We start from the raw sequence: 21,287 nt of genomic DNA on the forward strand, positions 1-21,287 counted from the left end.
ACATGACATGACAAGACACGACCTGTGTTTGAACTGAACTGATAAATAGGAAAATGGTCACTGTGGAATGGATCATTCAGGACTAATCATCATTCCATGCTTGGAAAAAGAGATGCTGAACAAATGGATAGGTCTATGGCTGATGTAGTTGGAGAGCCAGAAATTAAGAGTTAGGTTATGGTTATCCAGGAATGTTTCAATTAATTGCCCTCTCCTATCCATGGTGGAAGATCCCCACTATGGATGGTGACCATTGAAATCACCATGTAAACAGACAGGAGATGGCAGTTGTGTGATTAGGTTATCAAGTTTTCAGTCTGGGAGTAAGGATAATTCGGTGAGATATAAATGGATGCAAAGGTTAATGATATTCCCATTGCCATCCAAACTGCTACAACTTCTAAAGAGGTTTGTAATTGAAAATGTCTTGACAGTACAGTAGATTTGACCAGAACAGTTCCTCCATGAGCATCGCTGTCAAAATCCCTGTCTTGCCTAAACATTCTTTAATTTTTGAATCTGAGAAAGACTTGTGGTGATAGAAAGGTTTCCTGTAGGCATGCCTACTGCATTAGTTTAAATAAGTAAATCATTCAGGTCATCAAAATTACTGCATAATCCTCCACAGTTCCATTGTAGGAATTTGTCCATTGTTTGGGTTCGATTGATGAAGACTGATTTCACTGTTTTTTGTAGGTGGCACATTTCTGTCTTTCTTGTTTTGCTTTTTTTTTTTTTTTTTTTTTTTTGGGAAAACTGGGTGTCCAGAATCCATGGTGTCATTCGCATGGAGTTATAAAATGGGCTCATCATTGTTTAAATTCTCATTTAGGTCCATAGTGTTGGTGGAAGATTCCATTTTTTTCTTATGTGTCTCCGATTTCGTTTGCTCTGTATTGTATAGGACCGATGGAGTATCACTAGGGATGCTGATGGTGTATTTGTAGCTTTGCTAGTTTTCTTTTGAGGATTTTCTTTTTTTTAGTAGTTGAAAGAGCAGATTTAAGCCAGTTAGACAGAGAGGTATTAGGCAGAATTGAAACATCTGTTTGTGTTCCAGTAGATACATAGTTTCTGGTGCAAGCAGCGTAGGATCGACTACCAGGCATGTTCAACATAATTTGCCAATGTGCGTCAGGAAACATAACTTTATTTTCTATTTTATATTTTTGAATTTTTTTTCCCTATTATCTATAATTTCCAAGCTTTGGAAAAGGCTGAGTTACTTCCCTTGCAGTTTGGGGAAGTGGGTTGTGGCCGAGCAATCAGCTTGAGTATGCTCCTTAGATCCGCAGATGGAACAGATGGCATCGCCTCTACATGACTGCTGGGAATGACCATATTTCTGGCTTTAACGCAACGAACAGGATTTGGAATATATGGTCAAATCCAACAATTCAAATAGCCAGCTTTAATTGAAGATGGTAAGTCTGGAGTACTGAATGTTAAAATGATGGTTCTAGTAATGGTTAGATTTCCATCTTTTTTACTCATGATTCTTTTCATATTTATTACCTTTTGACAACTAAGTTCTTCTTCAGAGACTGTAATTAGGTCCCACTCACTGATCACATCTTTTGATGAATTTAAGGTTCTGTGTGGTGGAGGGGTGACAGTGATACTGTCACCCCTCCACTAAAATGATGTGTTTAACAGCAGCTCAGAATGTTTTGAGGTAGCTGTCTCAATCAGGAAGTCTCCGGATTGTAGCACTTCACCAATTTTGGTGACCCTGCAATAGATTCTAAACATTTTTATATCAAAAATGGTGATAACTTGCCTACAGGTTGGGTGGATAGAGAGAATGTACCACCAGGAAATTTGGTATACGATTATGACACTTTACTTCCCTTCAAAGCCTTTTGGGTTGAATAGAGTCATGGTCAATGTCAGAAATATCTTGTCTTGAGCTCGAAGACTCTAAAGGTGGATAACTATTTGTATCCGTGATAACTCCTTTTGGCTCTGAAGGTTTATTTTTACCGCCCAGGTTAATGGTCATTGCATGGGGAGGCAGGAGCAGTGCAGCATTGTGGCCAAGCATAGAGGTTAGTACAGTTAGTAAGATGAGTTAAATTAAAGAAAAAGGTACGTTCCTTCTTCTGTGCTCTCTTCTTAGTGCTTTTAAGGAAGTAGAGTTACTTATCAGAAAAGTTTAATAAGTAAGCAAGAAAACATAAGGAGAACTTACTGGCAACAAAGACTAATAGATTAACAGTAGCTGCTGGCCGACCGGGCTAGCCGAGTGGGTAAAGTACCTGCCCGGCAACCCAAAGGTCGCGGGTTCGATTCCCGCCTCTGTCTTGGATCAAAGTACTGCAAAAACCTTGGGAGGTGCAATATGGCCACAGAAGCCGATGCGCCAACAACTACCAAATAAAAAAAAAAAAAAGTAGCTGCTGGCAGAGGTGAAAGTGATTTTTGCACTGCTTCTATTGAAATGCAATTGAGCAGCAGCAGCCTGGAAAGCAAGGCAATGTGGATTTCCAGGACTGCTGGGAGTCATAGTGGAACAAGTAAATACATAAGCTGTAGGCTGTGTTAGAGTAACTAAGTAGTAGTAGTAGTGGCATGTGATGCAAGAAAGCAAGTGTATGAGCTTCTGTAGCATGAGCCAAAAAAAAAAAAAAAAAAATTTTTACACAACCATTCCCTCTAAATGTTTGTCCAGTTCCTCCTTAAATTTATTTAACCTATCACCTTCCACAATGACAGATGGAAGTTTGTTCCAGCAATTAACCACCCACTGGCTAAAGGCAAATTTCCACACATCTATTCTGTATCTGTCTTTCCTTAATTTGAATTTATGCCCCCTTAGGTTTGTAATCTGAACAAGTGGAAGAATCCCTTCAGAATTCAGCGTGCTCAACCCATTCAAGACCTTATACACCTCAATCAGATCACCGCACAGGTGCCTAGTCTCCAGCCATTGCAATTTGCAGAACTTAAGCTTCTCTTGGTAAGAGGATCCCTCATTCCCCTCACCAATCTTGTTGCCTTTCTCTGTACAAGAAAATCTACATCCTTCCTAAAATGAGGCCTCCAGATCTGTACGCAGTACTCAAGGCATGACCTGACCATTGCCCTATACAGAGGGACAATCGCCTCCTTTTCCCTGCTAGCAAAATTCCTACATATCATTGACAAAACCCCATGACCTGCCCTGGCAGCCTGTCTGAATTGCTCAGAAAACTTCATATCTGCACAATTACTCTCAGGTCTTTTTCATTTTCTACCATCTTAAGTGTAGTACCACACAGTTGGTACATTTCTCTGGGGTTACTTCTACCCATATGCAGAACTTTCCATTTGTCAAGGTTAAACTTCAGTTGCCACTTCTCAGCCCATCTGCACAAATTTTTTAGATCCTGTTGCAGTAGCACACTGCCATTACTGTCATTAACAACCCTGCCAACCTTTGTATCATTTGCAAACTTTGACAACTATACCTTCATCAATATCATTGATATATATACAAAACAACAGTGGACCCAACAACGAATCCTGTGGGACTCCACTAATAACATTAGTCCTCAAAGAGCAGCACCCATTCATTACCACCCTCTGTCTTCTCTCACTCAACCATCCTTTTATCCATTGTAGCAATTTACTCTTAATACCATTCTGCTCCAATTTGTACAGTAGTCTTCCATACAGAACAGTGTAAAAAGCTTTCTTAAAATCCAAGTAAATGATATCAAAATTATTTTTTGCATCCAGTTCCTTTGTAACCACATCATAATAACCAATCAAATTTGTCAGACAAGACTTTCCCTTAACAAACCCATGCTGTGTCTGAATTATAGCTGCAGTCTTGTCTAGATGATCCTGCAATGCATCTTTAACCACTGACTCCATTATTTTACGTGGAACGGAAGTTAAACTAACTGGTCTGTAATTACTCGTGTCACCCTTCAATCCTCCTTTCTGAATTGAGGATACATTTGCACATCTCCAGTCCATGGGGGCCCTCCCCTCAGTCCAAGGATGCTCTCATAATTATTGCTAAGGGTTTGCTTACTTCCTTTGCCGTCTCCTTTAATATAACTGGATAGATTCCATCCACCCCAGGTGCCTAGGCGCCTCCGTAGCCAGGTGGGAAGGAGCAGCAGTGCATAAGCACACGCTTCTTGATTAGACCAGGGTTCAAGCTTGTCACCACCAAATACGGAGGATGCGGAAAGGTCAGGGAATAACCACCGCATATCCCGGAGCAATATGGCCTTAGTTGCTAATGCTCCTAAAAACCAAATAACAACAATAACAACCCAGGTGCCTTTCTTATGTTTAACTTTAAAAATTTATCCTCGAATAATTTTGATCTCCTCATGTGTGAATGTAGATGCAAAATACTCATTCAGTTTGACTGCTATCTGAGCAGGATCATCAACAGTCGAACCATCAATATCAAGTGGACCAATCAGATTCATCCCCTTCCTTTTAGAGTTTATATAAGTAAAGAAATCCTTGATGTTTTTCACCTGAGAGGGCATAAATTGAAATTGAGGAAAGATAGTTGTAGGATAGATGTGCAGAAGTTTGCCTTTGGCCAGTGGGTGGTTGATTGCTGAAACAAACTTCCATCTGTCATAGAAGTTGACAGCTTAAACAGATTCAAGGCAAAACTAGAGAAACATTTGGAGCGAGTTATAATCAATAATTTATTATAATTACTAAAGGAACTTTATTGCCTTAAAGGAACCTTAATGAAATTTTTACCAAATACATCATCTGCTTCATTGTGCTTCAATTATTTCATTTCCCTTTTTTTAAATTTATTTTCAATTGTTTTTATATGCTAACAATCTCTATTGCTCCATTTTCATTTAATAGCTGTAATTTACATTATTTGTTAGTTTATATTAATTCTTTAATAGAGCAGTTTCTTTGCTATCTTCAGTTTTTTTGTTTGGTTATAAATCCAAATACATTACCTTTTCTTATTCTGATGTTTTTTCTCCTTGGAAGTAATAGTGAATACTGTTTCACTGTTGTTGGTTAATACTAATAAATTCCTCAATGCACTTGGATTGGAATTTACTTTTTGTAACACACTGTTCTGTTCTTAGAAACTCTTTAATGAAAGCATTTTTGTTGTTCAAAATGGAACATCCATTTTGAACAACCAAATTTAATCTGTAGTCCTATGGCAATTAAGAAGTATTATAAGGTATTTGTCACTCCTCTTTTTCTTTATTCATCTCTTATTTGGTTAGTCTCAACTAAGAATTCATTAAAATCAGTATTAGTCTACGAATTTTATTTTCTCATGGGATAATTTTAAACTTTAACTTGTGATTGCTTATTCAAGATAAACTTTATCAAAATTTCTCAGTGAAACAGGTTGAATTGCCTTGTAAAATTAATGCAATCACTTAGAGTTTTGGATCATATGAAAGAACTAAGATTCTGGAAGTTCATGTGGTTGAAAATTCTCATGCAATCTCTATATTCCAGACCCTCTCTTGAATAAGTTCTATCAAGAATTTGTAAGTATGACCAGTTCTTTGTGAATGTGATGATTACCTTAATTGGTGATTTGGAATTGGATTCAGCTCTCTAGAGGAAGAATAAGGACTGTGAACAGTTTATTTTGAAAAGTTGGATTTTATAATTCAAATTGGTGATTTTGTGTTCGTCTGTAAAGATCTCTGGAAATCTGCATTACAGTTTTCCTTTCATGTATTTTTTTTATTTATTTAATTTTATTTTCTGGTATATGGCAATAAAAGGCATATACAGTAAACTTTAAAATATGGCTAAGGAATTAGGAGGTTACAGATTTTAAAAGGTGTATCTGAGAAGTGGTTGAGCAGGTTTCGAGGAGCACATTTCAATAAATATTCAGCATAAACAAATGAATTTATTTACACTTATTAACTTTTATGATAATTATCTTGTCCTTTCTTCTATTTTGTGACCAGAAGAATTTAAATAGTATGGTTGATGCACTAGACTTAATTATCACAGAAGAACATACTTTGTAACGAGTTGCTCTGATATTCTACTTCTTTCAAACAGATAACTTTATCTATATTACAACTTTGAAGACTGATTACGCATACCATGTGGCAGCTCACATTGAACACCTTCACAACTTTGTCTGCATGTTGTTACTAGAAAATTGACTTCAGAACTGACTGGTCAGTTCTGAAGTCAATCATAGATTGCCCCATCTTTTAAAGAAATGGCCGGTTAACTTTTGGAGAAGCCATCTGTTTGAAATTAGTGCAATATCAGGGCAACTTGTTGCAAATGTAAATTTGTTCTCAGAATTCAGATCAATGAATTATCTATGTTGTTTAAATCCTGCCAACCACAAAATCAGATTAAAGGACAAGCATCTTAAAAAAAAAAAGAAATTTCACTGCTTTGCATGGATTCTTATAAACAAATGCTTGATTGATTGATTTGGTTTTAATGGCACATTGGCAGCTGAAGCCATAATGAACCAAGTCAAGAAGACAAATGCAATGATTTATACGCATGAGTGTTACATTGTTTTCTTAAAATTTCTGAATTGTTAAATATTGATTTTTTTACCAGATTTTAAAATATTTGGATTGTAAATTGCAGATTTTACAGAGTTTACTGTGTGTGTTTGTGTAAGCAATAATAAAACCAAATATAAGATTAAAAATTTTTTTTTTTTTTTTTTTTTTATGTAAACCCCAAACACACTGACCAATAAAGGATTAAAGAAAGATAAATAAATTATTAGAAGGAATGGGAAGAAGGAATGGTTCTTTAAAGCAAAATAAATAAATAAATTTTACCCACTATTTTGAACATTCCTTATAATAATGTTTTTTTTCTCTCTTGGGGCCCTTAGACCTCCAAGGCTGAAAACAGACAAAAAGATAAAGGAAGTACAAAAAATAAGTTCCTTATTTTCTGGAAAATAAGATGAACCAGACCATAAGACACATCCGCACTTCAGAAGGCTCTAAAAAAAAAAAGTCAGTGTAAAATGAAGTTTTTATTCCTTGTAGAATGGCAAAATCTGGATGCTACTGTCACACTTATCTATTACTTATATTATGGTCTGAATGTTTGTTTATTGAAACATCTTTAACATCACGAAAGGCCCTACTAATTCCAAAGATTGTAACTGTCTCATATTTCAAAATCTACCATGAATTTTTCACCCATTGATTTGGTGCCTCCACTCATTAAGTCCATTCCTTGTGCTTGAATGCTTTAAAAGGCTTGTTAGTTGAGATGTCCAATAGCTGCTGGCCAAGACCTCTTGGAATTACAGATAACGTAGCATTTATTTCGGCAACTGTCTTTTTTGCTGTCTCTGGTTATGTGTGATCTGAAATGGTCACACATTAAAAAAAAAGTTAGTTTTTTTTTTTTGGATGGCCACCTGACATTTATACCATATTTTCTCTACCAGCCAGAATATAAAAGACCACTGCATGCACTCACCACACCTTCAGACATAAAACAGAGGAATTTGGGTAACACTTTTCAGGGGAAAAACTATGTGCCTTATCCTGTGTCAGTTTCTATACTTAACATATAACAATTCAAATAATAAACCAATAAGTTTCCCATAGTTTCAACAACTTATTTATTTAATTACAGGTCCTGAAGTCAAAATTGTTATGTGAATGAGAAAAGATGGACAAAATCAGTCAATGTGCAGTCATTCAATATTTGGGGAAAAAGGGACTAATGTCAAAGGCAATTCATGAGAATATCGTTACAAAATTGGAGGAGGATGCTTCTTCCCTTTTCCGTGGCTAAGAAGTGGGCAGCAGAATTTAAATGAGGGAAAGAGAGCCTGGAAGATGATCCACACTATGGCAGACATGCAATGTTCATCACTCCAGAAGTTGTTGACAGCATGCATGATCTAGTGACAAGTACCACATAATAACAGGTTCTCACTATGAAAAACATGTTAGAACAGTGGATCATAAAACTGTTGACAGCAGATCAAAAATGCACAAGAGTTGCCAAGTCAAATGAACATTTTCGTTGTTTTCAAGTAGATCCAGCAAATTTCCAAGGTTTGCAACCATAGATGAGATGTGAGTCTATCGCTTTCACCCAGAAAGAAAGGAGCAGTTGAAACACAGCTCCTCCTCCATCCCTTCAAAGAATGCTAAGTCAAATCGTTCTGCACTACTGTCAAGGATAAAGGGAAATGCTTTTGCTTTCATAATGGTGACTATAGTGGTCTCAGACAGTTTTTAAATTCTATGCAGTGGGATCAACTGATGAGGTTACCAACAGCAAACTCTAAAATGGGAAGCATTCAGGGAAGTAATCATAGAAGCTACTAGGCTTTTCATACTAATGAAGGAATACTGTTCAAGGATTAAACCTAAATGGATGTCAGATAAACGATTGAGAAAAAGTGGCATGGAACAAAAGCGCATGGGATGCATATAAATTATCAGGTGATTCAGAAGCCTATCGTAGATATAAATTAGTCTGTAATCAAGTCTCAAAGGTGGTTAAGCAAGCTACGACAGATTATGATAAGTCTCTGGCAAAGAAAAGCAGCAAAGACTTCTATTCTTATATTAACAGTAGAAGGGAGGGGTTTGAATCACATTGGGCCACTTGATGTTGATGTCTATGGATTAACTGTTGATGACCCTGCACAGGTTGTGGACAAACTGAATGTGTATTTTGACATCTACACTCACACATGAGGAATTCTTTAGGGAAGGGGATTCCAGAAGTTTTTCAAAGGCTAACAAGGAGCTAAAAACTGAAAGGGAAGTGGAGTAGAAATTGTTGAGGGGGGACATAAAAAAGGTACCTGGGGCAGATAGAATCTATCCAATTTTATTAAGGGAGGCAGCAAAGAAGGTAAGTAAACCGTTAGTATAATTTTGAGAGCATCTTTGGATTCAGGGGAGGCCTTTATGAACTGGGGATATATTTACAATTACTGTGGAGTGGGGAAGTGTAAATATATCCCCAATTCATAAAGGTGATCAAAAGGTGACATGAATAATTACAGACCTATTAGCTTAATATCTGTTTCAGATTAAGGGATGGTTAAGTGGAAGAAGACAGAGAGTAGTTATCAATGGACACTGCTTTTTGTGGACTAATGTTATTAGTGGAATTCTCCAAGGTTTGCTGTGTCCACTTTTGTTTTCAATATTTATCTATCATATTGATGAAGGTATATCAGGCTTAATGTCTAAGATTGCAGATGATATAAAGGTTGGCAGGGCGGTTAACAAACGGTCATCAAGGCGAGCTACTGCAACAAGATCTAGGAAAATTGGGTCGGTGGACTGAAAAATGGCAGTTGAAGTTTAATATTGATAAATGCAAGGTACTGCACATGGGTAGCAGTAACCCCAGAGTAACTTATCAGCTGTGTGGTAATGCACTCAGGGTAGTGGAGAATGAAAAAGATCAGGGGATAATTGTGCAGTCAGACATGAAATTCTCTGAGCAGTGCAGATATGCTGCCAGTACAGCTCATGGGGTTTTATCAATGATATACAGAAACTTTGCTAGCCAGGTATAAGGCCATGGTTAAGCCACATCTTGAGTACTCTATACAGGTATGGAGGCCTCATTTTAGGAAGTGATGTAGATCTGCTGGAACATGTGCAGAGATGGGCAATCAGATTGATGAAGGGAACAAAGAGATGCTCTTACCTAGAAAGGCTTCAGTTCTGCAAATTGCAGCACCTTGAGACCAGGCACCTGAGAGGAGATCTAATTGCAGTGTTTAAAGCCTTGAATGGATTGAGTAAGCTGAATGTTAATGGTATTCTTCCCATTGCAGAGACTACACACATGAGGGGCAAAGTCGAGGATGGATGGTTGCATTGTGCAGAAGTTTTCCTTCAGCCAGTGGGTGGTTGATTATTGGTTATTGTTGTTTGGTTTTTAGGAGCATTAGCAACTAAGGTCATATTGCTCCAGGGATATGCGGTGGTCAATCCCTGACCCTTCCGCATCCTCCATATTTGGTAGTCACAGGCTCGAATCCCAGTCTAATCAAGAAGTGTGTGCTAAGCACTGCTGCTCCTGCCCACCTGGTTACAGAGACACCTTGATTATTAGAACAGGCTTCCATTTGTTGTTGTAGAAGTAGAGTGGATGGGTTGAATAAATTCAAGGGAGAACTAGACAAATTTTTCGAGGGTTCGGATGCGTCAACTGAGTGAGTTGTTGTTGTTGTTGTTTTGGTTTTTAGGAGCATTAGCAACTAAGGCCATATTGCTCCGGAATATGCGGTGGTCATTCCTTGACCTTTCCGCATCCTCCATATTTGGTGGTGACGGGCTCGAACCCCGGTCTAATCAAGAAGCGTGCGGTACGCACTGCTGCTCCTTCCCACCTGGCTACGGAGACGCCAACTGAGTGAGAGAGAGAGAGAGAGAGAGAGAGAGAGAGAGAGAGAGAGAGAGAGAGAGAGAGTGAGTGAGTGAGTGAGTGAGAACAGGAATTTTACTTAATAGGAAGGGATTGATATAAAGGCTAAAGTTTGATGTTTAATTGTATAAACAGGCATTGCTATCATGAGTTGTTCAAACTTCCATAGCTTGGCATACAGAAGTTTAAATGGTAACAGAATCATAATGACCTCTTTGAACGTTATGGCGTTATTAGTCTAGATTTAGCATCTAGACTAATAACGCCGAACTGCATTATATAAGTATACATTAATAAACTTCTTAACACTTGCACCCCTTCTAGCCTTGCATTTGATACACCTACCTCACTGGTACAAACCTCATACCAGCTGTTTTATGAAATCCATTTCTTCCTAAAATTAAGAAATAATGAGTACAATTGAATGAATCAAATTTGTGTTGCTTAACTTCCTTAACTTAACTTCCTGTAGTTTTGGCAAGAAATTCTCCAACAGAGATATCTGGATAGCTATGTGTTTGTAACACATAACTATCCAAAGTAAGCACATAACTATCTATCATCCTAAAACAATGACTCAAGAAATTCCCAGGACAAATCCAGATTAATGCAAATTCTAAAATTGGTTATTAATTTTTAAAACTCATACCATGAGCAAATATGAAGTTAGCCAGGTAAAGATCAAGCTCACGGACGGAGACGTTAATGTGGTAAGGGTTGACACAAAGATTAGGATGGAGGCACTCAGGTGATTTCTCTAGTCGTTCTCCATCTGTACTTTCCAGAGGTATAGCTTTAAATAGGATGACCATTACCAAATCCAATCGCCAAACCTGAAAATAATAATAGCCAATTACAAAAAATTTAAAGTGCCAACTTGTTACTAATTCCCATCTGAAGAATCGTCCAGTCTGTTTGTAGGTCTGTATTCGGAAATGATAATCATTTCCATTAACTTAGGTCAACAGTGTATTTAACAAAACAGAAGTGGTAAGTCACTAACAAAATGATTAAGAACCATTAATATCATATGCATTACAGGTAAAATATTTCTGAAAATATTTCATTTGTAAATTTTTCATAAAGTTGTGTTTGTAACATTATAATTTTCACATTTGTCACAATATCATTTAATATTGTGTCAAATGAAAATTCGTTCAATAGTCTTAATCCCTCAAGCAAGAAGAGAAAATTATCCTACTCTAGATAGGGCAGCATAGTGGTACTAAACAGAGGAGACTATCACTTGATGGAGACAGCAACACAGATGAATAGATAGAAAGATGAAAATTAACATTCATCTAAGGAGTTGCACGTTAACTGTTTATTGAGGAAATAGAATGTACAGGCAAACATAAAGAAAAGCTCACACAGGCTGGGTGACAGTTTGGTTTATGAGCTGACTAAAGTTCAAAAATGTGGGAACTCACTATTCTACAGTCACATTCATCAGTCCACCAATATATACACAGGCTGACTTTTCTCAATCTTCAGCAAGAAATAATACACTGTGAAGAATACCAGTGATTTCGTAAGTAATGAAATAAATGTACTGAGATTAAAACCTCTCAAAAGAGAATGCTACTGTTCAGGTTATTGTTAGCAATTGTTATTGTTATAGTCTATACAACTGTTAAGAGGAAAAACATTTTTTAGTGATGCAATATACTTAAATAGAAGAGGTGCAAGAACATTTACTAATGCTATTCAGGTCAAAAGTGTGTTTGTTATATATGTTAGTTTGGGGATACACAGACTAATTGTTTAATGGCAGCCATAAACAGATGCGAAATTGATTCTTGCAGTGCATCTTGTTGGGGGGGGGGGGTCTTATGAGACAAGTAAAATATATGGGCAGCATTAGGACTACTGAGAGCACAAACAGGAACATTTGTTGTTGTTTGCATACTAGTGCAAGGAGAATAATAAATTTAAGGTATTGGTTGCCACCAAATGCAGACATTATGAGGATATCAGAAATATATATATATATATATATATACGAGGGGTGATCATTTATTTCGCAAACTGGCACAAGATTTAATGTTTACTGAAAAAACTTTCAATAACTACTACTAGAGGTGCTCCCCATGATACTACTGAGTGTTGCCTGAAGAGATTTTTAGGCACGTGTCACTGACAATTGTTTTGAAGAAAGTATCATTTCGGACATACAAATTGAACAGCAATATGTGATTTGTTATTGTGTCAGATGGGGATTAAATGCATCAGAAACAGTTAAAGAGATGCATGAAGTGTATGGTACTGAGTGTCTTGGAATGATGGTCATATTTAAATGGCACAAGCGATTCAGTGAAGGCCGTGAGTCTGCTGCAGATGACCCAAAACTTGGTCAGGCTTCCTCCTCAACAACTCCTGACCAAATTGCAAAAGCCCAGGAAATCTTGGATGAAGACAGACGAATTACACTTCACGAATAAGCTGTTAACACGTCCATTTCATATGGTAGTGCTCACAATATTGTGAAAGATGTTGTGAATCTGTGCCTGCTGGATTCTACACAATTTTACACCAGAACAAAAACAGCAAAGAGTAGACTTGTGCAAAGAAATGCTTGATCGTTTTAAACACAGTCCAAGTTTCTTAAATCGAATAGTGACTTGTGATGAAACTTGGATTTTCACTTATTATTCAGAGACAAAAACAACAGTCGAGTGAGTGGAAGCATTCTGATTCACCAAGACCTAAGAAATTTTGACCATCTCATTCAGCTAACAAACATGTTTTTGAAAACATAAAAAGCATTCTTTTTAACACTTTGTGCATCGTGGAACAACTATGAATGCTTTATTCATCGGACGCGTATTCTGATGTTCTCGGAGTCAAATTTCACCGCACCATTCGTGAGAAACATTAATAACTTTCTGGTGTGAAGTGGTTTCTCCATCAATACCACTTCAAGGCCATGCACGGCTAATATTGTGCAGCCAGTGATCACTGCCATAAGTGCTGAGGTTCTGCCATATCCCCCTTATTCACCACACTTAGCCCTGGGTGATATTTTCTGAAAGGCAAGTGTTTCACGTCTGAAAACAATGCTCACAGTGCCACAACGAAAGCATTTTGCAGTCTTTTGAAATACGGCTTGCAAAAAGCATTTAATGAACGGATACAACGGTGGCAAAAGTGTGTAAAGTTCAAGGGACAGTATTTCAAAAAGGTTATATCCACAGAAGATTCAGATGATGACAACTCAGATAAGATCTTGCACCTGTGCACAAATTATATGATCAGCCCTTATGAAGGTATATATATTTGGTATTAGAATTATTTCAGAGGTTTCTCTATTAGTTTTCTGTATTTGCGTAAAACTCCTCGCATATCTTGCGAATGGCTGCAAAGTGAGTATATATACAGGGCGTTTCACTACCAGTGCGACAAACTTGCAGAAGGTGTAGGGGGCACAAAGACGAATCGGAATCACATAGCATTGCAGGGTCCGAAATGCCTTCGTCATGCGGTAGAGGACATTGAACGGGAGGTCGCATGAACAGCAATCCCGCTGGAAGTCCGCATTTGCAAACCATTTCTGTTGAAGAAACCAAGTAGCAAAAGTCCTCCGGAGTGGATAATCTCCAGGCTCCAATGACTGGACGCATTGCAGATGGTATGAACTCATTTGGTTTGTTGACAGTATCCTCCATACCGTGGATTGGGAAATACCCAATCGTTGGCCTATCGCTCAAGTACTCGTACTCGGATTGCCTTCTGCAAGACGTAGGACATTCTCCTCATTGTCTGGTGTCGTCGTCGTTCGCTCTCGATTCATGGTACCTCTCGTGAAACAACCAGTCTCACGTAACCTTCTGTGCACATGTGCAAAAATCATATGATGAGGAGCACACCTGTGCAGGAAACGTTCCTGGTACAAGCGCAGAGCGGCACGCCCATTACAGTCCGTAGCTCCATACGTGAGGTGCATGTCGGCCAGTTCAACGTTTGAATACTCGTCCATCCTACTGCCTCGGGAACCGGTTCGCATATGCTGATTTCCAGCGGGATCGCTGTTCTCCACTCGTTGTTCCCGCGACCTCCCGTTCAACGTCTTCTACCGCATGACGAAGGCATTTCGGACCCTGCAATGCTATGTGATTCCGATTTGTCTTTGTGCCCCCTACACCTCCTGCAAGTTTGTCGCACTGGTAGTGAATCACCCTGTATATATATATATTTATATTTTGTGTACACATTGTGTATAAGAAATTGTCTGGCTGATTAGCATTAGCAGAGGGATATGATGCAAGAAAGCAAGCTTATACAGTATCAACCAAAAAAACCTCTTCCCACCTGTTCGCTCCACAAGTTTGTCCAGTTCTGCCTTCACAACGACAGATGGAAGTTTGTTCCAGCAATCAACTACGCATTGGCTAAAGGCAAATTTCCACACATCTATTCTACAACTCTCATTCCTCAATTTCAGTTTATGCCACCTCAAGTGTGGAATATGAGCAAGAGAAAGCATCCCATTAGAAATGAGCCTGGTCAAATCATTCAAGGCCTTATAAACCTCAATCAGATCACCTCGCGGATGCCTAGTCTCCAGATGCTGCAATTTTCAGAACTTAAGCCTTTCTTGGTAAAAGCATCCTTTGTTCCCCTCACCAGCCTTTTTGCCTTTCTCTGTACTCGTTCTAGCAACTCTCTACACCCTTCCTAAAAGGAGGCCTCCAGACCTGTATGCAGTATTCAAGGTTTGGCCTCACCATTCCTTAATACAATGGGATAATCACCTCCTTATCCCTGCTAGCAAAATTCCTGTATATCTTTGACAAGACCCCATAACCTGCTCTGGCAGCTTGTCTGCACTACTCAGAAAACTTCATATCTGACTGCACAATTAGCTCCCAGGTATTTTTCATTCTACACTATTCTGAGTTTACTACAAAACAGTTGGTACATTTCTCTGGGTTACTGCTATAAATATGCAGTACTTTGTATTTGTCAATGTTAAACTTCAGTTGCCACATCTCAGCCCACCTGCCCAACTTTTCTAGATCCTGTTGCAGTAGCATACTGTCATTACAATCATTTAACAAACATGACAACCTTTGTATCATCTGCAAAGTTGGACATTAAGCCTGATATATCTTCATGAATATCATTGATAAATATACAAAACAAAAGTGAGCCTAGCACCAAACTCCGGGGACTCCACTAAAAATATTAGTCCACATAGGGCAGTGTCCATTGATTACTAATCTCTGTCTTCTCCGACTCAACCATCCTTTTATCCATTGTAGCAACTTGTCCTTAATGGCATACTGCTCCAATTTGTACAATTGTCTTCCATGTGCAACAGTATCAGAAGCTTTCCTGAAATCCAAGTATATGATGTCAAAAATATATAGAAAGACAGATGTAGGATAGATGTGTCGAAGTTTGCCTTTAGCCAGTGGGTAGTTGGTTGGTGTAACAGACTTCCATCCTTTGTTGTGGAAGTTGATAGCCTAAATAAATTTAAGGCTGAGCTGGACCCGGATTTGAAACGAATGGAGGGGTGAAATGGAAGCGTTTTTTTTTGGCTGATGCTGCATAAGCTTGCTTTCTTGCATCATATGCCTCTACTAATGCTAATGCTAATTTTTCCATCCAGTTCCTTTGTGACCACATCATAATATCTAACCAAATTGGTGAGACAACACTTCCCCTTAACAAAACCTTGCTGTGTCTGAATTATTACTTCAGTCTTGTCTAAATGATTCTGCAATGCTTCTTTAACTAGTGACTCCATTATTATCTGCAGAAAAGAAGTTAAATTAACAGGTCTGTAATTACTCATGTCACCCTTTGATCACCCTTTGTGAATTGGAGATACATTTGCAAATCTCCAGTCCGAGGGGATCTCCCCTGAGTCCAAGGATGCTCTCATAATTATGGCTAAGGGTTTGCTTACTTCCGCTGCCGTCTCCTTCAATGTAACTGCATAGAACCCATCCATCCCAGGTGCCTTTCTTATGTTTAACTTCAACAATTTCTCCTCCACTTTGGTCTCAGTTATTACAAAATCATTTAGCTCCATGTTATAGTTTAATTACTCATGTGTGAACGTAGATGCAAAATACTTATGCAGTTTGTCAGCTATCTGAGCAGGATCATTAACAGTCGAACCATCAATATCAAGTGGACCAATTTGATTCATTCCCTTCCTTTTAGAGTTTATATAAGTAAAAATATCTTTGATGTTTTTATTTGCATCCTTTCCTAAAGATTTCTCATAATTTGCCTTCACATGCCTAACCTCCTTTGTGGCCGAAGGCACAAGAAAAGTAATTAGGATAGAAATAGACACTTCCTCCTTTCTATTACACTAATAGCCCAGAGTGTGGAAAAATATTAGTTGTAGAAAAGTAAACAGTATGTGATTGATGAATATAAAGGTGGTGCTTGGATTATCCAGTCGCATGAATTCTCATCCGTGTTAGTAATGGCCCCGAACATGGTAGATTTATGTATCAGTAACATTAGCTTTATATTCTTCAATCACATACTGTTAACTTTCGTGCAACTAAAAGTTTTCCACACTCTGGGTTATTAGTGTAATACCAAGGCAAGAGTGTCCATTTCTATCCTAACTACTTTCCTAATTTCATCTCCTGTTAATTAAACAGCCTATACACATGTACACAAAATATAAAAAAAATATATAAACAGCAGACTCTCGATATACTGGGAAGTGGATTAACCAGGATACTTCAAAACTCGGGCGCCTCCATAGCCAGGTGGGAAGGAGCAGCAGTGCGTAGCACACGCTTCTTGATTTAGACCGGGGTTCGAACCCATCACCACCAAATACGGAGGATGCGGAAAGGTCAGGGAATGACCACCGCATATCCTGGAGCAATATGGCCTTAGTTGCTAATGCTCCTAAAAACCAAATAACAATAACAAACTTCAAAACTCCAAAGTAAAAAAAAATATCCACCAAAATCATAGTAATAAATAGAAAGATAAGAAGAAGAAGAAGAAGAAGAAGAAGAAGAAAGATAAGCGATAAGAAGCAACGTTATAAGTTGTGATTGGGATATGAATGTACCTATACTTACGCAACCCCTGCTGTTGTTGTTGTTATTTGGTTTTTAGGAGCATTAGCAACTAAGGCCATATTGCTTCGGGGATATGCAGTGGTCATTCCCTGACCTTTCCACATCCTCCGTATTTAGTGGTTCACGGGCTCGAACCCCAGTCTAATCAAGAAGCGTGGGCTATGCACTGCTGCTCCTGCCCACCTGGCTATGGAGATGCCTACCCCTGCTGTCTTCACACCCACTGCTCAGAAAAACAAAGGAAAGAGAACAAATGTTTAGTTTTAGTGTGTCGCGTCGATTGTTGTGTTCCGTTGCACTGCTAAAAGGCAAATTTTTTTTTTTTTTTTATTTATGTCAGGAGTGCTGAAATTTTTTTACAGTAAATACTTTTTTGTTTAGAAATTGAACAAAAATTTAACAACTGAACAAAGAATTTAAATTAATCAAAAGTTTGAAAACGGGGTGGTCTTTTTTTTTTTTTTTTTTTTTTTTGTTTCTTTATCTATCGCCATATGTTTTAGGTACATTGCTGATATTTTTGGATTACCTGGTAAGTCAATTATCCGGGATTTTATTTTTACCATCTAGACCAGAATCGAGAGTCTACTGTGTGTGTGTGTGTGTGTGTGTGTGTGTACTATAGATAGCAGTATAATTGGTACTATATAGGTACTCAACAAGTATTAAAACATTGGCATAAAAGAACTAAGTGGGCCATAAGGCCAAAAGAACCTATAAACACTAATATTACCTATGTTGGTTTACATTGCTATACCCTATAAATAAACATATAATTAGCAATAAAATAGAATAAAATAAAAATATAAAATAGAATAAAATAATGATTATGTAGCTAATTATTGATAATCAGATATATATATTTTTTTATTATTATTATTTTTTATTTATTTATTTTTTTTTTTTTTTTGAAAACCCCAAGCATGACAGGTATTAGAATCTACTGATATTAGATTTGAATTTCTGTAGACAGTAATTTTCATGAAATATATATGAAGGGAGGTTGTTCCAGAAAATGGAAGGTGAGGGAATAAATGGGGAAGAAGAAAAGTTGCTTCTGAGTTTGAAATTGGACAATAAAAGGATGCTGACGGGTTGTGGCACGTGTTCAGACTATTTTGGAAGACACAAAGAGTGGGAATTATTGAAGCTTATTGAAGCTAATTCAGAAAAAACAAATATCTATAGAAGGCATGCAGCAGAAACCATGTCTATGAGACAGACAGTGAAGAGACTTTCTTAGAGATGAGTCTTTAATTAACCTAACTGCACTCCTTCTCAATACAATCTAGAAGCCTGAGAGAGGTTTTGGAGAAAACCACCCCAAAAGCGTGGATATGCAATTTGTACTGAGCAAGCTGTTTGGAAGAAAATTAAAGCTGAGAGTGAAAGAGAAAACCCACTGTTTCAATTGCAGAGGAATCAGTATTTGTTATGTGCTTATGCCCAGAGAGATTAGAAGTCAGGGCAGCAATAGAGAAATGTGATCTTGTCTACAAATCAGAGTTTTGCAAAAATAAGCACAGGAACAGAACAATCCTTTTTGGTAATAGTAATAGCATTTGTCATAGAGTGCAAATAAGCCACAGGCTTTTTCTGCACTGGCAAAAAAAAAAAAAAAAGAAACAAGCAAATAAGAAAATACAAATTATATGCTTCCCTTCATATAGGTAATTATCTAGTTGACATTTGAATTTATTCAATCTCTCAGTCTCAACTAACTGCGAGGACAACTTGTTCCAGCAATCAACAACTTGCTAGCTAAAAGAAAACTTCCTACAATCTAATTTAATCTAATCTAATATGTTGTTGTGGCAACTCCAGGGTTTCCCTCATTATCCGCTGTTGTACATCTTGTGAAGAAGCTTGTGCCAATGTCAGCCATTTGTATGTAGAGTGTTGGATGTGTATGTATAATGATATGTTCTGTAGTCGGCTGGCACCTGGTCCTTAGCAGGTGAGAAGCAACAACACCTGGTCAACACGTCCCACTTCCCATCCATGTCACGTGGAGGCAGCCTGGATCTACTAACATCTTGCTGCACCACCTGAGACAAAGTCCCAGGGAGGCAAGGGAGAAGAAAATGAAATAAGATTTATAGTAGGATAAGTAAGAGACCTGGCGAGGGAAGGATATAATTATAGTATAGAAGTGGATCAAACAGATGGATTCACCAGAAAAGGGAAGTTAGGTGACATAAGTAAGGCTAAAGTAAAAAAATAATAATAAAATAAAGTGAAAATTCTGCTGCCTTCTTTCATTTTACTAACCCCTCTCAGAACCTTATAAACCTCAATGAGGTCACCTCTGAGGTGCCAGATTGCCAAGATCTGTAGGCCACATAATCAGTCTTTCCTTATATGGTCATTTTTTTTCCAATCTTATCATTCAAGTTGCCTGTCTTTGGATCCTTTCAAGAAGCTCAATGTCTTTTTCAGATGAGGACACCATACTTGAACACATTAATCCAAATGTAGTCTTCCAATTGCTTCATACAGTGGGATTATGACCTCCCCATCTCTACAGGATAACGTTCAATAAATCACTGACAGGACACCATGGGCATTCCTGGCTGCCTTGTTTATACTGATCAGAAAACTTCATATCTGCCCGTATCATAACTCACAGATTCCTTTCTTCTTCCAATGTTTTTAATTCAGCACAACAAAGTGTATAATTTATTTGGAGGTTGCTATTCCCCAAGTGTAAGAACATGTATTTTGCCACAGTAAAACATAGCTGATACTTCTCTGACCCTATCTGAAGTCTGTTCAAAGTCATTCTAAAGGAGGGCTGCTTGGCAATGATCATTAACGACTCTGCCAATCTTTGTTATCTGCAAATTTTTACATCATGCCTTCTATTCCATCATCGATACCATTTATGAAAATTGGAAACAACAGTGGTCCAAGAACTGATCCTTGGGAGATCCTACTCCTGACGTTATACCACCCTGAAGAATATCCATTAATCACAACCATCTTCCTTCTGCCTTGCAGCCACCCAGCAATCCATCTTAGAATCTTTCTAGTAATCGCAACCAGTTCCAGCTTATACAATAACCAAATGTTTCCCAACCTTTTTATATTCGCAGCACCCTTAAGCAGCTTTTCAGATTATGGTGGTACCCCCCTTCTCTTCCCCAACCAGCAGTAATCGTGGTTTTTCATTATCACATGAAGCAAGAAACCAAGATTTTATTTTTTTATTTATTCTACTAGTTCAGTGGTTTTCGACCCTTTTTTTAATAATGGCACCCTAAAGTAATTTATTTTATTTTGCGGCACCCCTACTCAATTTTCTGCCTGTTAGATCCTATTCTGTGTGTGTGTGTGTGTGTGTGTGTGTGTGTGTGTGTGTGTGTGTGTGTGTGTGTGTGTGTGTGTGTGTGTGCGCGCGCGTGCATGTAATATTAAAAAAATATGTTATATGATACCGTCAAGCTTATTTCAATACATAATTTCTCAAGCATGTTTGTGTTATGTTGAGTGCAACTCGACAACGGAGCATAAAAGGTTAATGGTAACATAATATTGTGTGTAATGAAGCTGTTATCTTTTATAATGTGAGGTTTTTGTAATTTTATTTATTTTGGAATTGTAAATAGAATGATCAGTTGACGTATGTAAATGTCAACTCATGAGTAACTGTCTCAAAATAGCCTACTAAGTTTAGCCTACTAAACAGCCCGCCAGAACACAATAATAAGGATGTCCCTTTTTATAACGAAATAAATATATGAATTTAAAAAGTAACTTAAACCCAAATTATGTGGCACCCCTGGAATGTTATTGTGGCACCCCGGTTGAAAACTACTGCAATAACCTTTCATGAGGGACCAACTCAAATCCAAATCA

At 37.8% G+C, this 21,287-nt stretch overlaps 1 protein-coding gene across 3 annotated transcripts in view; it reads right to left on the reverse strand.

The window, feature by feature from the left end:
* The window catches only part of LOC150087090 (nuclear factor 1 A-type-like), a 384,875-nt gene that overhangs the window by 213,282 nt on the left and 150,306 nt on the right, over positions 1–21,287 (reverse strand). For all 3 annotated transcript variants that reach the window (XM_090371811.1, XM_090371808.1, XM_090371809.1), the window contains one exon: positions 11,015–11,198. In XM_090371811.1, coding sequence (XP_090227937.1) covers positions 11,015–11,198 — 184 coding nt within the window. The remainder of the gene's footprint in view (positions 1–11,014; positions 11,199–21,287) is intronic.

The sequence above is a fragment of the Mastigoproctus giganteus genome, chromosome 4 (assembly GCF_048544385.1).
Source record: "Mastigoproctus giganteus isolate SK-2022 chromosome 4, ASM4854438v1, whole genome shotgun sequence".
Lineage (NCBI taxonomy): Eukaryota > Metazoa > Arthropoda > Arachnida > Uropygi > Thelyphonidae > Mastigoproctus > Mastigoproctus giganteus.